The sequence below is a fragment of the Hippichthys cyanospilos genome, chromosome 2 (genome assembly GCF_059441005.1).
Source record: "Hippichthys cyanospilos isolate Australia breed blue-spotted pipefish chromosome 2, RoL_Hcya_1.0, whole genome shotgun sequence".
Taxonomy (NCBI): domain Eukaryota; kingdom Metazoa; phylum Chordata; class Actinopteri; order Syngnathiformes; family Syngnathidae; genus Hippichthys; species Hippichthys cyanospilos.
The window spans coordinates 15,140,595-15,161,280 of NC_142370.1; the positions used below are offsets into that span (position 1 = coordinate 15,140,595).

Here is a 20,686-nt window from a genome sequence, read left to right on the forward strand (position 1 = left end):
TTGCACGATTAATGTCGCCCCTTGCTAGCCAAGTCGTGCGCAATTACTACCACACACAATCATGACAAAACTCTTGACGTGTTTTAATCATGCTGTTACTCTATTACAACAAAAGAGCGTTATGCAAAAAGTTTTTTTTTGTTTAGGGAGGGGGCTGGAAAAAAATACAGAATTTCCATTCTTTTAAATGAGAATTGTTTGGAATTGCATGCATGGTTTTAAAAGTTCCCAAGGCATCATTCTACAGCCATATTCAAAAATCAAACCAAGTTTTGTTGAAATGTCATTTTCTCCGATGTCAATTTCGGCAGAATCTCTGGGTTTTACATCTAGAATTTTTAATGGGGGAGTGTAAAATCCCATTTCAGAATATGGCTTACAACAAAATGGACAAATTGAAGGGATGTAAATGCACCGTACGTCTTCATGAATATAAACTTGAGCTGTACTTCCTACGTCCCCTCAAGTGTCAAAGCTTGAGCTTCAATAAGGCACGCTCAAACGAGGTTTGTATGGCCTCTGCCCTCTACGGTTCTGTGTGCCTATTTTGTTCTCAAACGTTGGTCTCTTTGCGGAGGCGCTTCATTCGCTGCATGTTGTCCTCCATGGCTGTGGGGTCTGTGATCTCTTTGGCGCAGCTGGCCGGAAACCAGCCTCTTTCACCGTCCCGCATCCGCTCGCCGTAGCACCAGCCTGGTGGGAGCACAGCCGTTTAGTGAGGTCGAACCCGACCGGGGTCCTAAAGGAGGTGGGGGGCTCCTCACCCTCTTCCTTCCTCTCGACAATGACAAGCTCGGCCTGCTGCAATCCCAGCTCGTCGGGCTCCTTGGGCATGTAGGCTTTGGTGGCCTCGCACTGGGGCAGCCCTAAAGTGCAATCCCAGCATGCATTGCTTTCGTCACGCTTGCTTAATCCACTTGATTTGGGGTAAATGGATTAGCGCGGTGATTCAAAGTGTGCTACTCCCCTCTAGTGGTATGTCAAAGGATCGCGTTTAATTACAGTTTAACTTAATAGCATAAAGTAGTAAGTATTTAAGAAGAAATTCAGATGTTTTTAGATTGCTTTAGGGAGAGTTTAAAATCACACTTTGCATATAGCTTTCTATATATGTGAAGCGTTTTCACAAAATCAGTCTTGTCTGAAAATAAAAATTGCGATCCATCTATTCACATTCTACTTAATTGGTTCAAAAATTGATGACGTTACAGAAATTTGAATGTTGCCAAGTTGAAATCCCTGATTTTGAGTATTATGCGTTTAACATCTTGCCGCATTCATTTTTCAGACGTTTACAGCAAACAGGAAAATATTTGGATCCCAAATTTTCAGCAAGTTTTAAATAACAAAATGATGCATTTAACATTTTGCCACATTCGTGGGCAAAAATGGTTCTTTGGCCCAAACCCCCAAGCAACTTTCCCATTAGGTGAGCAGCTGCTTTCACATAAACAAACACTCGTGACGATTTGCTTTAATGCGTGAATAAAGCATTCGATTGGAGGTAGTAAGTAAAGATACCACAAAACTGATAATGAATTTTGAGTTGAGTAGTTTGTGAAATGACATTGGAGAGAGTTGACAAAGGCACACGCTAGCGAGCCCAACGGCGAGCCTACTCTACTAATCTCTTATTTTCATTTTAATGACAATTTGAACCTTTTGGCTGCTGGGAAATGAAAGCCAAGACCGTAAGGTGGTTATTTTTGAGGAAATCCCAAAATAGACATCTCTGTTGACATTTTTTTTTTCGTCAATGCCTCAAAACTAATCTCCGTGACGTACGCCTGGTTTTGTGAAAACAAATCGCATATAGAAATTCAGGCCTTGCCTTCAAATAATCACATTTTGGGAGGAGAATTTATGGTATATGTTGAACATTTGTCACTCCTACCATCTTTGCAGGAGAAAAGCTCTGTCTGCTTGTGTTCGGTGAGAGCAACGATCCAACGGGCCCGGTCCACCCTTGGGGGAGAAAAAAAAAAAAAAAAGACAATGAAAGGAAGAAAACTCAAATGCAAAGGTGGAAAATGGACCTGCTCTTTACCACAGATCTGCAAAAACAAACAAACAAACAAATAAAACAAGTCTGTTATGACTAGTACAGAACTTGTACTTGTACAGAAAGTACAGTAGGGACGTAGGAAGAAAAAAAATGAGTTCAATTAAAGTGCAGGTAAACAAAAACTGCATTTTTAAGTTTTAGACTTCTTTTTTCTATTTACTGTGACATAGTAAATACTTTTTCAGACTTCTTGGATTGGGGGGGGGGGCACACCCAAGAAACAAACTGGTTGGCCACATGCATCATCGAGATATATACTCTTGGATGAGAATTGTTGTCTTTTAAAAAGTAATAACAATGACAAATCATAAAATTCTGGTCACATACGTTTTTGTATGGAGAGGACATGACATAGTTGACTATAAGCCAATTGAAAATTGTGCCCACTAGATGGCAGTGTTTCCACACTTACAACACAGCTGTTACCTTGAATGGAAGTCAATGTTTCAATGGCATTAACCCCTGAATGTCGTGTCCCCATGCAGATGAGTGTACCTGGACTCGGCAATGAGGGTGGTGCGTTCTGGTCGGCCCTCACTGTTTTTGCTCATGAGCAACTTGAAGCAGAGATATTGGTTGGAGCTGTTCTTGCCGGGTGGCGACGCCTGACCGTCCGTTTCCGCGTTGACCTCCACCTCTATGTTATCAAGGGTGGCGTAGTCCACCACCACAAAGCTTTCCTCACTGAAAGAACAAACACACGGATGCATGTGCAAAAACAGCTACTTCACGATACTCCACTTAGAGTTTGTCCTGGGTTGCAACCACCAAAAAAAAAAAAAAAAAAAAAAAAAAAAAAAAACCTCTTGTGTATGAGTAGACATGGTTTGGTTTCTCCCCAAGACAATTACAGAAAGCTGAAATCCCTTTCAGGCAGACCAGCTGAATGTAAAGCTGAAGAATGTCAAGTATGTGTGGACTGCGTCCATGTTCCTCAATGTCCTCTTTTTCCCTGACAGTGAGCAGCTGAGCCATCTCAATCTTCAGGAAATTAATGAAAAAGTTGGGATTTTTCTTTTTAATATGAAAAATACAAAAACAAGATTTACACATAAGAACCTCATGAGAAGATTCAGCATTTACACCGATTTATCTTTGAGCTTTTGAATAGCGCTGGACTCAAGAAGTGTCGCATTTAGAAGGATAGGCGCTTTTAACGGGGTGCCAGCTGTCCTCCCCAGAAAAAAATGCCTTCCCCACACTAGTCAATACCAAATTAAAAAGCTGTACTGTCCAGCACATGGTTTTCATTATTGTCTCCATGGTGCGTATAAAAATTGCGTTTAGCCCCAGAGAGCTCCGGACAACATGTAACCGATCCAACGCGCTTTCATTTACCCGGCCGCGCGGTTTGCTTTTATCTTTGGAGTTGCCATTGAGTTAAAACACCGACTGACCTCTTCTTCTTGGTGACAATGAGCACGTCATTAAAAAGAAACAGGTAGTTAGTCCTGTTGCTGAACGCTCTCCAGATGCTTAGCTCTTCAGCACACACGGCCAGCTCGCCACGTTTCTTCAGCCAGCGCGATGACGACACCAGCGGAAATGGCTGCGAGGCCAAGAATATGGATGATTTACTCCTTTGTAGGAAACGACACCTTCACACGGTCACTTGTTGCTGGGTTGGGTTAAAAGGGGTCGCGCGGAACTTCAACTGAAGATCCTAAGATGAGACAAGCCTCACCTTGATTTTACCGAAATCCATCTGTTTCTGAATGGTGTACATCTGTTCTGTCCGCTCCATCCGCCGTGCGCCATCGTTGCAGCTGCTCACCAGCTGTGGAATGGGGAAAAGATTGAGCAATTATTCAGCACGCGGCAAGCCTTTTCTACCTTGCTGATGGCATGCAGTGCCCAGACCGCTGCAAAGTACTCGGCGGTCTTGTCAGGGGTCTTCTGGCAAATTGTCTGTGAGGAGAAATCACCCACCAATAAATATTTATATATTGGGTTAATGAGCAAAGTAAAAGCAAATGTAAAGCAACAACATGGTGGGATTTCCAGAATGGTTGCAGAGTTTGACATCTCAGGCCTATAAAACGATGGATTGCAACGATTATGGAGATAAAGTTTTATAATTAATGTAAAAGTCAGACTAACATCCAGTAACAGCGGCAGTCTGGTAACCCGTTGCATGGGGAGGATGAGAAACGAGATCATCGGGAGGCCTCCGCATTCGCTGCTGCCTTCAATTTGCTTCAGTGTGTCCTTAAACGCACCATTACTGTTTCTACAAGATGGTTTGGGAAGACACTTTTAAGTCAATGTTGAACATGGTTTTCACCAAGAGGAAGCAGAATTTGATCTCCCACTCACAAGAGTTTCTGCAACGTCCTCTGCTGAAAGGTCTCATTGGAACAGTAGATGATGTATGGATCAAAGCGGTGGGCTGCATGGTTCTGAACAATGTCGCTGATGTCCCGGATCACTGGGTTGTCATAGTGACGCCGCTCAAGATCCTCAAAAAAGCTGGACCAAGAGAAAAGAAAAAAGAAAAAAGGGGGGTAGAAGGATGGATGATTCTCACATAGATTGATTGTTAATAATATTTTGTTCATGCAAATACTTATAGCGATTGATCCGTACCCATAAAACAGCACTCTTTTTTTTTTTTAATATTATTTTTATGTAATCGACCAATTAATCTATTATGGGAACTTTATTCTGCCAAAAATTGGAATCAGTAGCTGCCTCAATATTGTTCGAACAAGAGTCTTGCGCTCTGCCTGTTTCCTTTGAAAGAAATATCAAAGTCAACATGTGTTCTGTTCAAATGAGGAAAAAAAGAATCCACCTTAACCAAAACATTGGAAGTGCATTCCTTTAGGAGCATGATAAACAGTAAATGCATAGCCTTCAGCCACACCCTTACAGAGAGCCCATTTAACAAAAGAAAGGCTCAAATGATACAATGTGGGTCAGGAACCCTCATTTTTACAAACGTGAATCATTATGTGTTCTTACTTGAACAACCTTCATTCTGTCTATAGTTTAAGATCAGCCGTTTATTCAGATCCTTTTTAATCAGACAGTGGGAGAATTAAACATTTTAAAATTCAAATATAAAAACTTAAAAATCCCTAAGAGTTTTTACCTCTTTCAAGTTTTTATTTTTGAATTGTAAAATGTTGAAGTCTCTCGCTGTCTGGAAAACAACAGTTGATTATTCTTGTATGACACACTTCCTCTCCTATACACAAATGGCCGAAGACATTCAAGCCCCCCAACCTTTCACGCGTCCTCTAGTGCAGAGCATTGTCGTTTTAAAGCCCGAAAATACCACGCAGATGAGCGAGGCAGCAAAACCTGTTTGCCGAGCGGGTTTTAACATGTTATGGGGCCTACAAGATACTCAACCCATGCTTACGGCATGGGGGGGAGCCTGACATTTTCAGTCATTTTTAAAACTGCACTGCACATGTTTAGAAATGCATGGAAAAAAACCCAAAAAAAACCACATGGCGTATGAGAACAAGCATGAGTATGCGTAGTGGTCACCGTTGGCTGACTTGGTGTATAACCGAGATGTTGGAGAAGAGGTGATGGTGCTCCGTGGCCGTCATGGTCCTTCTCAAAGCCTCGCTTTCCTTAAAATGTCGCACCAGAATGCCCAGGCTGTGCAGGTAGGAGTGTTCCGATGTGATTATTTCAAAGATGGCCTGTCAAATACATTAAAAAAGACCATTGAGAATTTCAACTGAAGTGGGCAACATACAGTCGAATCAGTGAGGTGAGATTGCAAAACACACTAATATGAGTAGTGTTTTTCGATGCTAAATAAGCCCAAATCAAATATAAATTTTCCGCCCCATGTTGCCATGGAAACTTGGATCAGGAAGAAGCGATACAATAAAGACCCGGGAGGTTACTTTAGGAATAAAAGTGGGAAGCACCCACGCAGCAGATTGCCTGTCTGGGTGCGGCTTTACTGCGGGAGAAGCGTGCAAACAGGGAGGACCTTTGCTATTGACACGAAACAAAAGCAAAACAAAAAGGAGCAATTCAAGTGATACTTGACTAAAGTTGTCATTTCCAGCAGTGTAAGAGTTGATATTTTGTCTATCATTAATTCAATAATTGTTTTTCATCTACAATTTATTCCTTTAAAAATATATTTCGCCACTTGATTTCGAAAGAAAGTGGCATCACATGTGCTCAGGAAACGACCAATCACGGCTCACCGTTTTTTTTTTGCGTCGTGATGTTTGCACGGTGAGTCGTGATTGGGTTGTTCTCTGAGCCATGTGTACATGCGACGGCATTTTCAGTCGACAGCAAGTAGAAAAGTATGTTGTCAAAGGGATTGGGAAAAGGAAAAAACAATTTCATCAGGTTATAGGCAAAATATGAACTTTCTGCTGCTGAAATTGATATCCTTGTAATTCTTCACTTACACACATGGGGAATTTTTAAGAGCGTGTTTCTGGACATAAACGGAGCGATGGAACGCGTACCTCTTGTCTCTTTCTCTCTTGAGGCGAGATCATGTCCAGAATGCCGGTTTCCTTTACCTTCATCAAGCAGGAGTACAAATCTTTATTGCAATTGTCAGGTGTCGCTCAAACAAAGACAAACGTGTAATATCAGTTCCCCCTTTCCCAATCATTATCAGCACAAGCGTGTGGTGAATCTTACTTGCGGCAGCTGGCTCCAGGTGAGTTGCGCTGGCCTATAGCTCTTCACCACGATGCTCTGATCCTCCACGGGAGCTTCCACCACCACAAAGTCGTCCAGCAGCTCATCCTGGTTGGTGGAGTGCAAACCTCGCTCTCTGATCTCCTGGTAGAGGCGCGGCGTCGCTGGGGTGCAAACCCACAAATTAATCATTTCTGGGTTGTTGAGTCTTTAGTAAAAGTAAGATTTATGTGGACTGCTGCGTTTAAATAAAACACGGGGTCTGTTATTTTGGTTTACTGAATAAATGATCAGCACAGCTTTTTCTTCTCGTCAACACGCGGTGACGAGTGGCTGAGTCGCTGAGGCTGCTGGAAATTACAATTCAATAACAGGACGCCACAATGCCACATTCAGCTTGGAGGGTGCATTCCCAGTTCAGGCCATTTTTTTTTTCCAAGAGAGCTGAAACCTGTCAGACCTTGCCATTCCCAATTTAATTCCGCAGCGTCAGTAAGTCTTCATGCAACACATTTCTATCTTTTACCCGATCTACAATCATCTGATCCTTTGTAGTGTTTTGGTCACGTTTGGGGATTTTTGTGACTCAGCCATACCATCTTTGAATGATCCACGCTGGTTACGGTTCCGCTTTCTCCCAAGGGTTCGCTGAAAGAACAACAGAACAATTCATCACTGAGGACTGTACTATACATATCACTTTTTTTCCCCACTTAACTTTATTCAGATATCTGACTTAACATCTTGTCTCACGAGTTACTTGTTTTAAGTACAGTCTTGTAGAAGCCAAATGAGGACTTCCTCATTTGCATAGACTCGGCATCACCTCCATGACTAACAGGGAGCATGACTGATGGGAAAGTCCCGCTTCCAAACTACTGTAAACTGCTTAGCTCCCTCTTTTTGGGGTACCTATCGCGATAGCAGAAGCACTGTAATTTGCTTGTTGCTTGACTGAAAAACATCATGAGTGAAAGTCTAGTCAAAAACATTCTTTGAAAGACTTTCTGGGCTTAACAAAATATTCTGATTGATATCATCTTTGTGGATCATGTTGTTTAGACTGAAACAAACTACTGACTAAAACTAACCATAATCTTGGCAAAAACGTCCAACTGGTTGATCGATGAGATGGTTTTTTTTATATTTAATATCATGAATGAGTGTTCAGGGTTAATTTTGAATGTATTCATTTTGGGATTGCTGCACATCCGTAGATATGGAAGGAGGAAGATCAGTAGTTTCAGGATTCTAGTTTACTTTATAACACAATACTTTGTGATCTTTTTATTTTTTCGTGGTAGATCGGGGGAGGTCGGCTGCTTGAAAAGTAGATCTTGGGACAAAGAAGTTTGGCCACTCCTGTCCCAGGGCTTAGTCGACATAAAGTTGTTTTACTTCTTTAAACTGCAAAAAGGTTCAAATTGAATCCATCCATCCCTCCCTCCATCCATCCATTCGTGCGTCCGTCCGTCCATCCATCCATCCATCCATAGGGTCGCAATGAAGTGGTGCCTAACCCAGATACCTTTGGGCAAGAGTTAAACCCTGGACTGATTGGCAGCCAAATGCATGTCAGGCTAGCTTCTCAAACCGTACAAGAAAACTACAGTGCTTGAACCTCTAGCTAGATTCTCACCAAAGGTGAATGTCCTCTTCCTTGGCTGCTTTTGTGCAAGCTCACGACACAGTTTTGTAAAAAACAAAACAAAACAACAACCAACCAAACAAACAAACAAACAAAAACGTTTTGCATAATCAGATTTGTCTTTCTGCTGACCATCTGTTACAAATTAAAGTTGAAACAACAAAGCTAGTGCTGGCGCTTGGTAGAATACAAGTTGTGAGATGTTCTTTATTTCTACTTAGCCAGAAGGGCTAGATCAGAGCAACCGATACCTTCCTCCCCGGGCTGCGAGCTGCACCTGGACTGGATGCTCTGCCTTCTTTCACGGGTTTGAGTGCGTTTCCCGCCCCTTTTCCCCTTGCCATGGCCTCAATGTCCAAACTGGTCACTGCTGCTCTGTAGGACTTGTTCCTGCGGTTCCTCCTCAACGCGAAGCCGTCTCCATCGCTGTCGTAGTCCTCCCAGCTCACATCAGGCCCCTGGGCTGAGTGTCGGACACGGGATCCGTTACTGGAATTCTCCAGTCCCACAGGAAACGTCACCACCGTGGTGTGGTGGCGGATTTTGGGACGACTGGCCACGGCTAAATTCTTGGGAATCATCTGCTGGGTGCCAAGCTTCAGTGCCGCTGCACTTTGGGTGCTCAAAATCACTTGCCGCGGCACCACCAGCCTGTCAACTTCATCTTGTTGGTTTGTTTGTGCCTCGGGCTGAACAGCGAGGAAGCTTTGTGACTGGTAGGATTCATCGCCGGGTTCAGATATATGGAGTTCTGTGGAAAAGTTGCTCTCCAAAATTAAAGGGACCTTGTCTCCAGCGAGGCCATCTAACTGGGTGTCAGACATGGCGTCCGACCTATGTCGCCGACCTCCTCTACAACATTGGATGGCTCTGTGGAATAGCATTCCCACAAACAGATGTTAGGGTTAACAAGTGAAAAGAAACAGAGGGGACCACATAATAACCACAAGAATGAATGGCCCTCATATACCACTGGTGAACCACAGTGGGACGACGACATCTTCCCACTGAGAACATTTTTTACCACTCTGCCAGCAAGTTCTTAAACTAGCATTGAAGCCTCTCAAATCAGTACGCGCTTCCACACACAAGCAGAAATCCTCCAGTAAATCCACTAAAAACTACTCATTCTACCTTTGACCTGACCAATGGGATGGATAGTAGAATGCTTGCAAATTAAAGGGCATGTCAACGCATGAATTTCCTTTAACATAATCTGTTCTACGTGCCTCCAGTAGTCCTAATTTGGCTTTTTGAAGAGTATTGCTTTTAAGGAATACCAATTAAGCAGCAAAATCCATCTGTTGTCGTCCAATTCAGAGGGTAGTCATTTTGCCTGCTTTCTGTCAAGTGAAAATGGCATCACAGATCAGGTAATGAGTAATCACTGCTCACCTGCTTTCTGAGTTTGGTCATGTGACATTGAGCTGTGATTGGTCTTTACTTGAGCCCTGAGCAACTGAGAGGTCATTTTCAGTTCACAGAAAAAGGCAAAAATAGCCGCTTCTTAACATGGATTGAAAGGGGTGGATTTTGCTGTGGAATTTATATTCCATAGACACAATGGTGTCAAAATACTGAGTTTTGATTATTGGAAGTGCATATAACATGTATTGTACAGTTAAAAAAAATCCCCTTTAAGTCGCTTTTCCCCAGTATTTTCAGATTACTGTACCGTGGTAAATATTAACAATTAACATTAGATGTGAAACTACGGATCCACAACTAAACATAGGTTTTAGAATCATGAGCAAAATGTTTAGCCTTGGCTTCAAGGGACCATTAGCATTTTGCACAAATTCATTTTGGAAACCGTTTTAAAACGATTCTTTCAATTTTTTTTTATAATCTTGGTCTCATTTTTTATTTTACAAAAATGTTGTTTTTTTACATTCATTACTGAGGCTCAAAATGACTACACAATTCCAATTATAAGACTATATTATTCCAATTATAATACAGGCACTGTACGAAAAAAAACACTCGTATTTTAGAGCAGCAAAGGCATCATCGGCATCAAGGGAGGAATGAGAGAAATCAAAGAGTGGGAACATTTTAGGAGAGGCATGTACGTTATTATTATCATCATAATCGTTTCAAATTTACTGTAGTTATTTGCGGTGCTGACACGCTTAAAGCATAGGTGTCGAACTCCAATCCTCGAGGGCCAGTATCCTGCTTGCTTTCCTGTTTTCTCTCCCCCACACACCTGATTCAAACGATTATCTTATTCGTAAACTGCAGGAGCTTGAAAACGATCGTAATCATTTGAATCGGGCGTGTTTGAGAGAGAAGGTTCGAAAACATGCAGGATACTGGCCCTCGTGGACTGGAGTTCGACACCTGTGTCTTAAAGTGTGACCATAACGTTTAAAGTTTGCTTACTAACATTTGGTTATTTACTCATTAATATCCACGCAAAACATCTCAGACATTTCATGCCGTATGGAAACTTGCGTGTTTTTCCAGATTTAATTCTCCGACATCCTGATTTCTACGAGTTTGTCCACCGTTTTCTTCCCCACGGTCGCATTCTAAAGTCATTCGCAAAACGATTAGGGTGGGAGAAAAAAAAATGTCTCCCTCACATTCCCATGGTTGTTTACGGCTAGGTGACACGCAAGGACGCGAACAAATGAGGTTGCAGCACGCCACAGCTGTCTTACCTGGCAAGGTGAACTTCTAAAACTCCCGGTTAAAAAAAAAAAAAAAAAAGACAACTCGAGATAGAGCTCGAGAAAGAAAGAGAGCGAGAGAGAGCACAATTGTGTGCGCTGCTGAGTCGATGCATTCGTGTCACATATTTGTGCTTAAACTTCCACTTCCTGCTTTGGTGGCTCCTTGGTGACGACATGGGCACAGGTAAGCGTTAGCCAATCACAGAAACGTTTTGCGAAATAAGCTTGATTTAAAGCTTATTTCGCCAAACATTTCATTCACCCGTTTATAAGAATAGTATTTGGATATTTACTCTACTTTCATTCGCGTAATCTGTACCTGAAGGTCAATATATTTAATCGTTTTGCAAGAATAATTTGGTCATTCTTGATCCGCTAAAGCTTTTGCTGTTCCTCAGGTTTATTTATTTGAGTGGTTGGGCATGCAACTTTTAACAGGTCGTGAGCGCGTTCTGGTGGCCATTACATTGTATTGCAACGCAGTAATAAACGCACTCAAACATCTGGGTTATTACCTTCACTCACTCACTCACTCACTCACTCACTCACTCACTCACTCACTCACTCACTCACTCACTCACTCACTCACTCACTCACTCACTCACTCACTCACTCACTCACTCACTCTATCTACATAATTTTGATGGTTTAAGTTTCGAGAATATTATTAATAATGAAACAAAATATTGAACTGGAGCGCATATTCAATTTTTTGTGTTATAAACTTAGGAATTTCCTGTAGATGTTACAGTAACATTTCATTCTGTATTTTAAATTCTGCTTCAGAAACAACGAATCATACTGCTTCTGCCCTTTGAGTAAAAAAAAAAAAAAAAAAAGCAGTCCGACACGTTTTTGCACTTGATTTATTTGATTTTCGACAGCCTGAAAACATAAACACGCTTGCATGTATTTGCCAGCATTCTTTCCAATCAAGACTGAGATCCAGTATGCAAACACTGACATGATCATGATCAGACAGGGTGACTATGTACAGGATTTATAAGCATAGAAAAGAATCAAATGGCGATGACGTCATTTAAAATTTCAACATCATATGGCAGCTGATGAAAGTCAATAACTGTTTCCAAAAACTGATGAGGTGAGGTGCACACTGTAGCATCATTAAATGGTTATCTCATGTAAACATTGATATATTGTTTATCAAATATGTTATCCATCATAAAATTTGGTTATTGTATAAACATATCTGAATATGTGTGTACTCCGGTGTATTAAAGATAGCTTTATGCTGTGCTCAGATTTACTTTGTCATCCTCAAACTATAAATATTCATCAGTTTCAAACTGTATATATCTTAATGACATTTTGTTGCTACAGAAAAAAAAAAATAGTTGCATTCACAAGAAGAAGAAGAAGATGATAATTATGCAAGGATTGTTTATTATCTACTTGTGCATTACCTGGTGCATGTTGACAAACACTAAAAGTAAGCAAGGTTTTTATTCAATATTTCTGCAGTCTTTGAGTGATATTATCTGTGAATAGTTTTTGGACATCGACTGGATAGCTGGGACAAAGGCTCAAAATAATGTTTTTTTTTACATTATAACGTACTTTATCAGAATTGTGCAACATTCACAACCACCATAGCCTTGACACGAATAGAAAAATGAATTACAATCCAAGTAGCCAAATGTGACAGTAAGTTTAGGTCAAGCGATTGTTTTGAAAATTTGAAGAAAGATTTTATTTCATTTCTTGGTGGAATGACAAATATGGCTGTAAAGTAAAGAATGAGCTTCTTCTGAGAGTTATACAAAAATGACTTCATGACATATTCAATGATTAGCATGTCTGCGGTTTTTACAGAAGAGACAGCTCTTAACCCCTTCTCATGGCAACAATGCTCCTAAACAACCACTTCGCAGTTTTTCTCATCACCGTTTGTATGAGAAAGTCGAACTGAAAATTATTGAATTTGCGGTAAAACAAACAAGTCTGAATTAAGGACACATGCAGTTGAAAGTAAGGTTCTTATGGGAGGGCAACCTGAGCATGCCGAAGCTATGCTAACGCAATGAAGCTTGTCTTCATGTGACTTTCAACAAGGACCAAAAAAAGAGCCACAGGCCGGGCGGGCCTGATCGGTTCTGCGCCCGGACAATAAGAAACCGGGATGGGACACGGTCGGGAGATGTGGTGTGCTTTCTCCCGCAGAGGGCACAGACAAACATCAGATGAGAAACACAATCGGTGAAGGCCTTGGGAGTTGTGGGTGGGTTGAAGAAGGTGAGAGAAAGACGGAAGATCAGGTCACTGTTTGGCTATGTCCCCCTTCTTCAGGATGATCTGCCGTTGCCAAGGAGCCAGCTTGGTCTCGTCGTAACCCAAGATCCTGAGTCGTTCCAGCTCCGTCTTCTCCTCGACCTCCTTGGCCTGTTTGGCCTCTTCCTCTGCTTTCCTAAATGGCATATAGGAGGACGAAGCTATTGTTGTTGGTTTAAAAACACTTACTGCTTACTTCAAAATATTTTTTTAAGACGACCAAAGGACAAAGTACCTATCAACTACTGTACTCTAATATTCATGTTCATGCAGCACATCAGTATGTCGTCAATCTCAAAGCCCGATATGTGGCGTCCTCTAGTAGTGCATGAAAGCCTGAATCCAATGCTCAAATTTTGCATAATATTGGCATCGGGCAGAATCCTCATATTTCAAAAATATTATAAAATATATAATATTTTTCAGGAGAACTTAAGTTTGTTCCACTATTCTTAGCATCGCATCATGAAAGATGCAACACTTTGTGTACATTACTCCCACACGTGTGGCTTAGGTCTTAATTTAAAAGTTAAAAGCAACCTTCAAAACAGCTTGCTTTCATTCAGTGTTTTAGGTATGATTGTCCATAAACTTTTATATGCAATTTTTAATTATATCATTATTTACATATGATTGTCTGTAGGGCTGCAACCAATGATAAGTTTAATAATCGATGTATCTGCCAAATGTTGTCAATTAATCGATGAATAATAGTAAAAATACTGCGCATGGTCAAATTTCCTTTCCTTTGTTTAAAAAAAATGGAAATTATTTCAAAGTAACATTCACAAACAAACAATAACTATGATTTCTTCATTAGTTTGCTCCATAACATCACAAACTAGGCATTCATACCCTATCAGTATGAAAGTATCAATGAGGGCTCCATAAAATACGATACTTTAAGTATTTTATTATAAATGTAAGAAAGAGGATCAAACTGATTTATCGATGATCATAGAAAATGATTAGCCGATTAATTTTTGCACCTCTAATGTAGATTTATTTTACACCAGTTGGTCAAAGCGCTTATAGACACAGACATTCTCGAAGGCCATCATATGTACAAAACAATTGGCACCATTTTGAATGATCAAGTTTTCATGTTTAGCAAACAGTTTTTTTTCTTACCTCTTTTGTTCCCTGTCACATCAGGAGGGCATAAACACAAAAGGAAAAGGCGTAAATATCAAAAAGGATAAAATTGCACAAAAACACATTTTGAATTCATGAGGTCACATTTCCATCAATCAGGTCACAGACATAAGTTTCTGATTCATGTCATCTGTTTAATGTACACAGAAACAAAACATTTTTAGAGTCAATTCTGTCTGTGATATTTATGTAACTACAGTAGCTACTAGGGCTGGGCGACATGACCCAAAAAGTATACAGTATTCTTCCCCCTTTTTTTTTTTAAGTCATTCTGGACTATTACAATTTGATTTGAAGTAATAAACCTAACTTAACAAACATTTATTTTGAAGTTTTATTAATTCAAAACTAAATCCTTTGCAAAATGTTCAGATAACAATAGGTATACAGACTTAAATGTTTTGTTGTAAGCTTTGTATACACAGCTTGTGGAAAAAATGACTAACTTGCATAACTTGCCCAAACGCCATAGTAGTTAGTAACTTATTGTAAATATGTATTGTAAACCACCCATCTAACACTCTGCCACTTGTGCAAAATCTCAATTTCATGGTTTAGGTCATTTTCTAACCGTCGCTTTCTAAAGTGACAAATTAAATGAATTCAAGCTATTTATTGCCTAGCCTACATAGAGTCCACATCTACACATCTGTCTAGTTCCTCGAGCTATAAAGCATCAGATACAATATATTCACCAAAGTATCGAACTACCTAGCGCCACATGGAGCTAGCAATTATCAAGCATTGACTTATGGTCCACAACAGAGCTTGGTTACTCACCTCTCTTCATCCATTTTCTTCTTCATAATGTCTCGCCTCCAGGCGGGCATCGATGCCAGCCGTGCTGCCTCCTCATCTGCCTGTCAAGATCATCAGAATGACAAATATTGTCTGAGTACTTTTCTGTACCATCCGCCTGCATGCATGTTCTGTTTTGCTTCGTCCTATTCAATCAATGTTATCTTTTGGGGCAGGACAAGTAGAAGAAATCCTACTGAGCTCTGTTGCCATTTCCGTCAATCTAATTAACGGCGTGCAAATAAAGCAATGGGTGTTTGAAAAGCTTTGAGTAACTCTAGGCAAGAGAAATTAATTAATATACAATTACAGGTAATGATATATTTTCTTCAACCGAAAGGAATGATCTCACTCATAAGGTCCTGAACCTTTTTCAGTGCCAGCGTGTAGATGGACAGAAAGTGATTCTCAATGTGGTTTTGAGTAACATGAGTGGAACGCTGGCTTTCTAGAGGATTAAACACCAAGTTTAATCAAACATATGAATCCTGTGACTATGCATACGTCCTGTTTAATTTTTTTCTTAATCCAGTATGAATCCAGCTCTCCTCCGCTTTTTTTTGAGGATATATTGTGTTGCGTCTAAACTCCTCTCCCACTGAGGAGCGAACGTGGAGTGGCTTTTTGATCTCGTCAGGTTTCACTCACTGCCACAATTGTTCTTAAAGTCCACTGAAAGGCCAACATTTGAGAGTCTTGATGAAGGCAGAAAATAAGCAAGGAAAATTTGTTAAGAATTTCCTTGAGGCACAAAAAACAGTTATGACTGTTTCAAAGCAAAACCTCTGGAATAGTCTGCCACTGTCCATCAGGTCCACCCAGTCCCTTGTTGCTTTTAAATCCCTTTTAAAAACGTACCTTTTCTCACCTTTTCTTGACATACCTGAAGTGTCTTAGTGGGTTTGTGTGTTTTATGTGTTTTTTTTTTCTTCCAGGTTTCTATTTTTGCACTTTTATTTTTACTGTACAGCACTTTGGTTGATTATGGCCTTTTAAAATGTGCTTTATAGATAAAATTGAATTGACTTGAAGAACAATTGCAAGCTTGAGCAAAGCCAGACGAGACCAAAAATCTTGCCGACACTCGCCAAAGTTTGCCCATCGATGGGATACGGGCTTAAGACATTCTTAGGTTATTCTGAAACAGTCTTAATTGTTCTGAAATAGTCGTAATTGTTTTCCGTGCGGGAAGGTACATCTGGGAACATGTTCAAAATGTCCTTGCTTTTTTGAACATGTTCAAATTTCCTTGCTACATGAACATACATTTTCATTCCTAGTTCCTTGTGTTCATACATTGCGGCTGTCCAAGCCAGGCGTACTCGAATACCACTATCATGAAAGTGCCTTCACTGAATGAGTCTTTCTGAAATATCTTTAATGATGATTTTTTTTTTTAAACTCCCATGTAAGGGTTAGCATATCTATGCTGTTTTTAACCAGTCAGTCAATAACCCACCGGATGCCACTTTTCAATGCTTGGAAAACCAGTTTGCTGCAAAAGTCGCTGTTTCTTCATTGTTTGTGATGAGGATTACTGTATGTTATTGTCGGTAAGCCTTTGCATTGAGAAGAATAAGCTGATGTTTGACCTGTGTTCAACCACATTCCGTCATTCTAATAAGCCATTATAGAAGACTGCTCAAAGCATTGTGTGCCCAAGGACATGCATATGTTAGACATGCGGCAAATCGTGCACATTATCAAGTATTCCTCTCATGTTTCTCTAAGTCAACACATGACGTTTTCTCTGACAGCACTGACGAGTAACTGGAGCCTATTGTCTCTTTTTAGACTGTAATGTGAGGAGGAATGGCAAAGAGGGCAGCCATTTTCGATACTCTCTTTTTTTTTTTAACAGAGAGGATACATTACCTCCAATGCAAGTGTTTCACTTGTCTTGGCAAAGGAATCCAGGTAAGATTATCTATGTCATGAAAGTTTCATGATTCCCTTGGGAATTAAAGCACCTTAAAAAAAAGGCAAAGCTAAGCTGTTTTGAGGAACATTTTGTCAGTTGAACAGGGCTACTTACTCTTCTTCAGTCAATCATATGAAATCCCAAACTGAATTGAAGCGAGAATCTGGGGTGGACGTAATTAATTGGTCAAGATGGCTGCTATCTGGTGCTGGGGGTGGAGAACCTGTGGTGTACCTAAAAATCTAATAAAAGTCAAGGATGGTGTCCCCCCCATGCCCGCCCAACCTCCAGCCACAAAAATAACCAAGTTGTACAACTAATATTGATTGCATTCCACTTTTGAAGCTGCGGTTAATATAGAGCTGTTGTAACCTCCTTATGGCTCCTAAGCCAAAGATAGCACGACAGCGGGAAATGCTAAGAGGGTTATTTTGAAGGTAATCTCAATGCTCAAAGGTATAATGACAAAAGTGCAGCAGTTCACATTTCAGTGCCTTGAAACAAAGATTACACAATAACATCTTGTCTCTGTAACGGTTGGCCTTCTTTTTACAATATTGACCCCTTAGTAAAAAAAAACAAAAAAAGATCTTATTATACCGTATTATCATAGAATTCTAGGTGAATTCTAACGTAGAATGCCTAAATATTTCATGTTGTTATAAATGATCAAATTCATCATTTGGTTCAGCTTTTTCGTGTTGAAAAAATAAACATACAAAAAAGACCTAGGCCGTTGTTTGAGGAAGTTGATCGACACTATCTCATTCTGCTTCAGCAAAGACGTTATGAGATTACGTATTCACAAAACATGTAAACAACTTTATTGAAAACGACAAAATACTAACACACATTTTAATCAGGGAAATCTCCAAACACACAAACGATACAAAATTTGCCTTAAAAGGCAGATTAAACCTCATGGTGCAGTGACAGGCTCTCAAATACAACTCTAAAGCTAATTAAAATATGAATTGTATTAAGCAGGCGTTGTTGCACAGTCCATATCAAGAAAATGATTCTGAGAACAAACATGTAAAATAAAATCTAGCTTGAAAAAACATCGCCTTTAGGCGCTATCTCCGCATTAGTAATTGAAATGATACATGTTTGGTTGTATTCCTTTATGGCAAAGCACAGAGGAGAATAAGGGCGAGTGAAGAAATAAAAGTTGGCAGGATGTAGTTTTCTGACATTATTCTCAGATTTTGCTTTTTAAAGGAAGACTATTGACTAAAATCAGAAAATCTGATTTAGTAGTCTGAACACTGACTTTCCTCAAACTAGAATTCTGAGGATAAAGACAGAATTCCAACTTTATTCTCAAAATTCTCACTTTATAGGCAGAATTCCCACTCGTGAGAAATTTGAGAAAGGTGACACAATCGTCACTTTAAAGTGATCATTCTGAAGATAAAGCCAGAAAGCTCACTTTAAAGTAAAAATTCTGGCGTTACACTAAGAAGTCCAAGAATAAAATCAGGATTCTGAGACGAAAGTGAAAATCCCGAAAATCTATTTTTTTCATTGGCCCTAATCCTCTTCCATATAAACTGCTTTTAAGATGATATTCTTGTCCTGTGTTCGTGAGTAAAAGAATCACAATGGTATTTACAGTTTGAAATATGGTTCAGCAATATCTGCTGGGTTTTGCTATGCTTATGGAGACCATCTAGGCAAGCAGATGTATGGCAAGTCAAACTTTCTTCTGTTTTGTCTGCTCTTTATGGAATATAACCCCACGGCTTGCAACATTTCCCTGACTTTTGACACCGTAGGCTTTCTTTTCAACCAGTTGAGTTAAGAGGGTGTCCTTTGCGCCTGTTATGGTCCTAAAGTGACACGGCCTAAAAGCAAACGCAACCCAACCGCTTTCTTTTCTTTCTAAGATGGCTGGAAAGTGCTCGTTTATGTGACTTATCATGCTAGTTATGCCTTTCCTGTCTGCTTCAAAGTCGATACACTGTATAGTCAGTGAAGGCATGTTAGATGTCAAAAAGCTCCGCTTCCTTTTCCTTCCAGAAAGCGAAGCTTCGATCGATATATCTAATGATCTCCTCATTACTAAACTCCTTGAGTTCATAAATCAGTTTAATGGAATCCTCTTGTTCTTTAGTTAGTGTCGTATCAAATGGTTTTGCGATGGTTTGAAGAGTAAAATCTTCAAGTGGAAGAGATTCTTGGATTTCTGCGGTGTTCTGAGGTGTTTCAAGTTTCTTAGCTGCGTTGGTGCTCGCTGTGTTTATCTCATCTTGTGGAGTATTGGGCTCATTTAATGACACGTTCTCAGCGCTCTTTAAACCCATCTCCGGAGGTGTGCTCTGTTCCACGCTTTGATATGTGGCCAGTGCGCCCGCAGCAGGTGACACAATGGGCAAATGTAATTGAGAAGGCGGCGCAGCACATGTAGCAGTGGGATGTGTATTTGGGGGCGGAGGTGGTGGAGGATGACAAGGTGGGGGCGGGAGCGTCTCTTCGGTCGGAACGAAGGCCACCTCAGGAGACATGGACCGCAGAGAGGCCGTCATAACACCCCCCTCGTCATCAGAGTCCCCAAAGTATTTCATCTTGATGTCCTCAAAGCCATCCACCCAGTCTCTCCTTCCTCTCTCAATTTCCCCCATTACCTCCTTGTGAAACTGCTTTATGACCTCCCACCGATGCCTACCAAGACGATCAAACATCTCGTAGCACAAGAGGTGGCGGAATTTGCGCTCCTGGCGTGACATGTTCATTTCCAGCAGCTGGAAGTATCCGAGCATGAAAAGATCAAGCGTCAGGCTTTCGTAGCTCACAGGTGAGCCGTTGATATGCGGCAAGAAGTGCTCGGGCCAGTAGATCATCTGGGCTCGACTTAGCCTGCGAATCTGACGGCTGGGCACCTGGCTCATGATGGTCCTCCAATGGCCAATCAGTTTCCCTACCACCTGTTTGGACTTCATGAACAGGAGGAGCTTATCATCTTCACTTTGACTCTCCCCAGCAATCCCCCCAACTGGTTTAACGTGAGTGAAGTTCTCCCAGCTCACATCCAAGGTATTTCCTCTTCTGCCAGATTCAGAGAGGGTGTACTTGCGCCAGTGTTCAAGAAACAGGAAGACGATCCTTTCTTTCCTCGTTTCAATGCATTCCTGAACATAGCTGAGATCTGTCTGCACCTCCAAACTTCGAGTTAATTGGTGATTTTTGAAAAAGGGATCTGCAGAAAGAACCCGGTTAAACTCATCGATCTGAGTTGGAGCCATTATCTCCGTGGTTGCGAAGGTTTGAGGAGCATAAGAAGCACCAATAACTGGCTCTTGGACATATTTCAAGACGGAACCATCCTTTAAAGGCAGAGAACCATTAGTTTGGGACAGAGGTGAGGCAGCAGAGGAACATGCGTCATCCTGACCAACAGTCTCTGGATTATTCTTTGACTTGCTTACAACAGGGAGGGAGCTCTGGCGTTTATACACTCTTGTTTCTTTGCTATTTGTAGATTGCGGCTGAATTTC

The 20,686-nt window shown here is 40.8% G+C and overlaps 2 protein-coding genes across 4 annotated transcripts in view; both read right to left on the reverse strand.

The window, feature by feature from the left end:
- Positions 1-68: 68 nt before the first annotated feature.
- On the reverse strand, positions 69-11,158 carry arhgef16 (Rho guanine nucleotide exchange factor 16). The gene is made up of 15 exons (XM_088404793.1): positions 11,015-11,158; positions 8,600-9,218; positions 7,297-7,348; positions 6,701-6,864; positions 6,520-6,576; positions 5,564-5,724; positions 4,382-4,534; positions 4,166-4,295; positions 3,899-3,973; positions 3,750-3,842; positions 3,463-3,614; positions 2,561-2,749; positions 1,895-1,965; positions 765-866; positions 69-693 (listed from the first exon to the last, which is right to left on the reverse strand). The coding sequence occupies exons 2-15, from the start codon at positions 9,170-9,172 to the stop codon at positions 554-556; spliced, it is 2,112 nt and encodes a 703-aa protein (XP_088260919.1). The 5' UTR covers positions 9,173-9,218; positions 11,015-11,158; the 3' UTR covers positions 69-553.
- Positions 11,159-11,876: 718 nt separating this feature from the next.
- espn (espin) overlaps positions 11,877-20,686 on the reverse strand; it is a 41,969-nt gene continuing 33,159 nt past the window's right edge. For 2 of the 3 annotated variants that reach the window (XM_088407800.1, XM_088407802.1), the window contains 3 exons: positions 15,251-15,330; positions 14,447-14,467; positions 11,877-13,451 (listed from right to left, as the gene is read on the reverse strand). In XM_088407800.1, coding sequence (XP_088263926.1) covers positions 13,304-13,451; positions 14,447-14,467; positions 15,251-15,330 — 249 coding nt within the window. In that variant the 3' untranslated portion in view covers positions 11,877-13,303. The remainder of the gene's footprint in view (positions 13,452-14,446; positions 14,468-15,250; positions 15,331-20,686) is intronic. The other variant, XM_088407801.1, reaches the window with a different exon arrangement.